The sequence below is a fragment of the Mastacembelus armatus genome, chromosome 17 (genome assembly GCF_900324485.2).
Source record: "Mastacembelus armatus chromosome 17, fMasArm1.2, whole genome shotgun sequence".
Classification (NCBI taxonomy): domain Eukaryota; kingdom Metazoa; phylum Chordata; class Actinopteri; order Synbranchiformes; family Mastacembelidae; genus Mastacembelus; species Mastacembelus armatus.
The window spans coordinates 5,729,025-5,735,562 of record NC_046649.1 but is presented as its reverse complement, the minus strand read 5'-3'; the positions used below and the strand labels follow the sequence as shown (position 1 = coordinate 5,735,562).

At 38.8% G+C, this 6,538-nt stretch overlaps 1 protein-coding gene across 6 annotated transcripts in view; it reads left to right on the top strand.

Moving 5' to 3' along the window:
• The first annotated feature begins 2,642 nt into the window (after positions 1-2,642).
• col15a1b (collagen, type XV, alpha 1b) overlaps positions 2,643-6,538 on the top strand; it is a 45,570-nt gene continuing 41,674 nt past the window's right edge. For all 6 annotated transcript variants that reach the window (XM_026312721.1, XM_026312723.1, XM_026312722.1 and 3 more), the window contains exons 1-2: positions 2,643-2,791; positions 3,016-3,080. In XM_026312721.1, coding sequence (XP_026168506.1) covers positions 2,781-2,791; positions 3,016-3,080 — 76 coding nt within the window. In that variant the 5' untranslated portion in view covers positions 2,643-2,780. The remainder of the gene's footprint in view (positions 2,792-3,015; positions 3,081-6,538) is intronic.

Sequence of the window (6,538 nt, the reverse complement as noted above, 5' to 3'; positions counted from 1 at the left end):
GAAACCTCTCAAGGAACACTGAATCTTATGAATGATGAAGTGGACTGCATTGTTCCATAAACATTGTTTTATGGAATCTAAAACTGCTTTTTCAGAGATTTTAGAAAGATCTCATTTCAGGTTTATGTCTTAATGTATGTTATTATCACTGCTGAAAGGTTTCTCTTTTTTATGTAACTGTATCCTATGTAAAAAGCTTAATAATAGTAAGAAAATAATTATTTTGTAACATAGATCCAGTAGGTGATACATTCTTGTCAGATGTGAACCATTCCTGAGTGACCCAGATGAGAGCCGAGCTGAATTACTGTCATTTATTACACAAATGGCACATGCTCCGTTTCCTAAATCCTAAAATCGGCATTGTTCTTGCCTCATAAAAGAACAAAGACAATCTTGGAGCTGCAGTAAGAAGCTGTAGGGAAACTTGGCCCAGGATAAATGCCTTCCTGTTTGTCCTGCCGAGCGGTTAGCTGGGTCAGCACACACAGAACAACAACATCTAACCCAGCCTGATTCTCTGATCGCTGTCCGAACTGCAGCCCTGCTACACTGCCCGATGCCTGTGATGCTTAATCCTTATTTAGTTATAGACTTTCCTGTGCTAAGATTCAGAACAGCTAACCTATTTTGACACTTTATTGTTTCCACAATGACAGTCTTGTCCTCTCCCCAGGATCTACATACAGAATTCAATGACCACAAATGTCACTGGATAAAAAAAAGTTCACATTTACTGAAGAAAAACAAGAGGGAAAAATGAAGGGTTTGCAGATGCCTCGTTTTACTGGGAGATTGTACCATTCAAGTTCTGCAAGCCTTTAAAGAATTTCTTGTTTCTATTGCCTATCTTCAAGTTGGATAGCAGTTCATCATGCAATTAGTATCCTCTATGAAATGCCCCAAATAAAAACAAATAGATGTATACAGTATATTTGTATTACAGCAGTTCATGGGTGTGTTTCTTCAGTAAGTAGTAAAACATTACAGTTTTATTTAGAAGCTGTAAATCTAAGATCTGCCATGATCTTTGATTGTAAAGTGTCATTTTGGGATTGTATTTGACAGCAAGTCAGTAAACAGGAAAAAGAAAGCAATAAAACCACAGACATTGCTGTTACAACTGCTTACAAACACCTGGGTGTCTGTGTGTGTGTCAGTTACCAGGACGAACTAAATCATATTGACTTTTGTTGACAGTCAAGTCCACAGTGCTTGTTTTGTCCCAGGCCAGGGTAGTTGTAAAGCAATAGTTTTGACAACTGAAATGAATTTATTTCTCTATACTGTACACTCATTTCTTGCTAATAATCATCTGCTGTAAAATGTGATAATTAATAGTGATTATGTGTGATCAATTCACATTTCCATTGTGTTAACGTGAAGGGCAAATGCCCTGTAACCTGCTGATTAGCCTATAGTTTGGTTGAACCCTGTGAGAGGAAAGACTAGACAGCTTTGGACTTAATATTGGAAATTGGTTAGTTTTTGTTGGCCTTGCTGGTGTCATCAACCAAGTTTTCACTTTTTCACTAAAATATTTCAAAATCCATTGGAAAATTTGGCGTGAAATGATGCACAGATATTTACGATGGTCAGTGGATAAATCCAACTGAATGTGCAGATACAATAAGGCTCACATTTGTAGACAACTATTGCACAGATTATAACTCCCCTTGTAACTCCCCTTGTAATTCCCATAAATCTGAGCTGTGCTCTGCTCTGAGCTACTTAAGTTTTTTACTGTTCATACATGTGCGTCAGCGTATTAGCAGAATCTAACAGGTACAATGTAACTGTGCAGTTTCTACACTGCGACTCCAACTGGGTTTCCTAGTGGTTTTCACTGCCTGTCATTAGCCCCTTGTTGTTTACGATCAGCAATCACAGGTTCTACAACATGTTCATCACTGAACCATCATCTTCCCACAGCCTCCCCTGACCTTCCAGTCACTGAAGCTGAAGCTTTGACTACACAGCAGTTTTTTGACAGAAGGGATATTGAAGGAAAACACAAGCACTTCAGGGGGGAAAATGGTTTGCAAAGGCAGAGAGAGAGACAGAGCATCTGCTAAACGTGGGGTGTTAACATCACAACATGGATAAGAAACTCCCTGTAACCTCAGTGACCCCTGAAGTTTCTGTTGGCTTGGGAAAAGTAAGGTGAAGTAATTTCTTTGGGCTGCTGTTGAATGAAAAATAAAAAAAAAAAAAAAAAAAAATCAAACACTGACTTAGAGGGGTTTCTTACAGATGTTTGTGGCTACTGTGACTCTCAACAGCGTTTAGAATCAGTATGATCAGTGTGGCAGTGGGTCTGGCAGGGTTTGACTTTAAATGCTACATTTGTTTGAAATGACTTACATTTCAGTTTATTTAAAAGTGGTCTAATATAACTTATCATGCAATAACATGGTCTGGAGATAATTAGGAAAACAATTCTAGAAACAGATAAATAGATTTAATTTATGTGACAGCCATAAACCAACACCATATCATCATTACTGCAAGGAGATTGACTTAAGCGGCAGCAGGTTAGAAGAGAGGGTCCAGTGAGTGGGGGGGGGTTCCTCCAAAGGAGTCAGATTTCTCAACTCTGTGGGCCTTAGAGTCACTCAGCTCCAAACTGAGAGCGCCTTTGTACTGAGAGACAGCGACAGAGAGAGGAGAGAGAGGCAGCGTGACTTCAGGTCTGCTCGGTGAGGCAGAGGAACCACGGAATTATATCCCACATATACACTTCACTTCAAAACTGGATTTTTATTCACAGAATCGCTAAAATGTTTCAAGGGTAAGGCAAACGAAATACTACCATACTGAATAATAAATGGCTTTATTCATAAGGTATTTAAGTTCCATCCCAGAGTGGACCTGAGCAGAAATTTCTCTCTTGGCGCTTGTTTTTATTTACAAATTCCAAACTGACACAACACTAACTTGCAGCAATTTAAATGAATGTTGTCTGCCTGCAATAATACACTTTTACTACAACCACTCTCTGTGTTATTTCTTCAGGTGGTGTCTTTCTCTGCCTCTGGTCCTGTTGTGCTGGTTGGCCACTGCCCTGCAGGTTACAGAAGGTAAGATTCGAGCGGCTGCAGCTCCTTCCCAGCGTTGTATGGCTTTAACCCTTTAACAAGTGCATACATATTGCACAAAAGTAATATGTCAATATACAGTACAGTATATATGTTCATCAGGGCACATCACTATCACTGTGATATTGACTTAAAAAAGATTGATTAAAGTCAAAAAAAGTTGTAAAAGATGTCAAAAATCATTAAAGCTGCTTTGAGGCAGGAAACTTCAAAGGTTTTGTTTTCTGAGACACTTTATGCCATTTCACTGTTTGGCAGAATGCTTCACGTGAGCCCACTGAAGACCCTTTTCACTTAGCAGACTTAGATACTCTTTCATAGCCCAACATGGACTATGAGGCACGGATTTCTCCCAAACCTTAGCATCTTTAGTTTTTTCTGTCATCAAAGTTGCTGCAGTTTAATTTCATCAGTCATCCTCTGCTTTTTCACAAACACATTACAAAATAGGGTCAGCCCCCACTTTCCATTTCCATTTTCACACCTCTGTCTACCACTGTGGCTCCATGTAGTTCTCCCAGCATGGAGGCTCTTCTTATACAGCTCATACAGTTTGTTTGTATAGGCCAAGCTTTCTCTACCCTCCTCATCCTGTGTGTGTGTGTGTGTGTGTGTGTACACAATGAAATGGGAATGGAAGTGGCAGACAAGTCAAACGCTGCACCAGGGTGAGAAATGAAGTGTTTCATTTGTATGGTAATGCTCCGAGGCGTTTCCTCTCCAGTGCACTTGCTGTTTGTTTGAGAAACTCTGAGAAAGACAGTGTAGGTGGAGGACAGGGGTGTTAGTCAGGGTTGTGAAGTGGGATCTTGAGAATACACTTCAGACCAGTTTAATGACATTTGTAGGTGTGATTGCTGATTTTGGAAAGAAAGAACTGATCTTAGATTCAGTGTTTTATGGGAAGTCGTCTGATGTAAACTCATGAATCACGTGTCAGACATTCTCCTCTACAACCTTTCCACTACCTGTTGGTATTTTGTCCTTGTATCTCTTTGTGTGATTGCACTACAGATACTAACTGTAACCACAATCTCCTCTGTGTGCAATTTTTGTAAAAAAGTGACAATTTGAAGATCATTCACTGTGGTTATGTAAAAAAAAAAAAACATGTTGTCATTTACATGCAGTTATAGTGGACCTGCTCCAGTAAGATGAGTTGCTAAAACTTGTTTTTCACATCGGTGGCAATAGAAAAACCTGATATCTTCAGTTTCTTGGATATGTGTTTAGGTAACCACATTTCTAAATAACATGCATACCTGCTTTGTACTAGTGTGTATGTTCATAACAAATGGCTGCAGATAAGAAAGGTCAACAGAGGAGTAGAAGACCATGCAACCTGTCTATTTAAGTTCAGGTAGTAATCCCTGTGACTGATAGTGATCTGGGGTTTAGGAGAATTACTACCTAAATTTCTAACCCGAGGCATTTACACTTGCTGTAAACCATAAAACACTGAATCTAAGGTCAGTTCTTTCTCTCCAAAATCACATTGTCTTTCTCAGATTTTCTCAAACAAACAGCAAGTGCACTGGAGAGGAAACACCTCGGAGCATTACCATACAAATGTATATGTGGCATGAAATCCCAACTTGTTGACAATCCTTGCACAGCTGTTGTTATGAGCCCAGTTGCAGGGTGAACCTCAGACTACAGCCACAGTGAATCAGATCTATTTAAAATTTTAAAAACATCTTTTTTTGAAATAAGACAACATTTCTGTGGCCTTTTTGAAAACACTCCCCAGATTCATTGTTTATTCATTTCAAATGTACAGAATTTTATGTGTGGACCATATTTACACATTATCATTGCTTTAGCACTTAAACTGGCTTTCAGTGGATTTAGTTTGAGTTTCCTGTTTCCAGACATTCTGCACTTCACTCTGTTCCCCACCAACAAATACTCTTACTCCTACTCCAGGACCCTTCACTTTGTATTTACCACTGGTTGAGTTGGCCTGAATGGATTCCATGCTTAACCAATATAAATGATTATGAGTTGAGCCCAGTAGGAGTCAGTTTTGGATCAGATTCTTGTCAGTACAGTAGCGCCATGTCACATTGTTTTACTGTTAAACATTTTAGTCCCTTTAGGGTTATAATCCTCAATTATGGCTATCATTTTGTTCTGTCAGTTGCTGAATGTTCAGTTCATGAACTTTCTAGATAACACTGACAAATATCATATGTAGGTTTTCTGAAATATTTAATGTTCATTTATCTGTTTTCAGTGTTACCTATGAGCCTTTACTCTTAACCTAATTTGGCCTCTGATGTTTCTGGTATAACTTCCCACCACCATTTAGTCTTTTATGAGTCTGGCAGGGAAGAACATCACAGGGCTTTATGAAAGAAGCTTTACCTAAATGTCTCCAGTACATTAGAGACGCCCTCAGTGCAGCCGGGTCCTGTCTGGAATGTGCTCACTGAACCAGAGTGACTTTGATTTGAACACAGCTGGGCACAATGGGCCAACTGTAAAAGGTGTCATTGCTGTATATGTTTAACGGTCGGCTCTAGAGGATTTTAATGGAAAACACTGGAAACTCAAATCTCTCACTGGAAACATGAAAAAAGAAGAATGGGCGTTTCTTTTGAGGTCTTTTCACTTGCCATTAAAACCTATCTCGTATTTTCCATGATGTGATGCTCCATGAGAAGATGGAGCTCTCCAACTTCAGTTTCCATTATAGCATACAGCAGAACAGTGTGTGTTTATGTTAAATGACAAGTGCTGCTATTGTACTGTTGCAGAGGAACCTAGACCAACATCAGAGCTAATGCGTTAAGATGTACAGTTCTTAGTGTAATGGTTTTTGACAGCAACCATTTGACTGCCACTGGTCTCTGTTGTTGTTTGGGCACATCATCGCCATGGTTACTGTTTAAAAAAATGATGTTCGAGTTATGAATCGTTATCATTGTGTGCCCGTTCTGCACTAGGTATGCTTTGGGGCAAGAAACATACAAAGAAGGTCTTTTTGCTAAGAGAGAGATCTGTAAGAGTTAATTTACTTGAGGAGAATATTAACATTTTGTTATGTGCAAACTTTATGGTTGTTATTTGAGATTTTTACATGGGCTCTATACGTGAACATACTCGCAAATGTGAAGTTAAAATGTGCACAAGTTAATACTTGTAGAACAAGTTTCAGTTACTAATGGGGTGTTAATAAGGTTTCAAGTGCAGAATCTAATCAGATCATTTGGGAGTTGGTCTTATTTTCCTGCCTATAATTATCTTAATATTACAGTCTATCTAAGATTCTCTTATTGTTGCAAATACAGACACATATGAATATACAGACAGACAATAATAACCTGACTGGTGTGATTCAGAGAATGAAAAACTTCTTTTTTCTAACCAAAGTTATCCAGATAACTTTGTAATCCTGCTTCATAAACCTGACATACAGGGACCCCTAAAGACTTTAA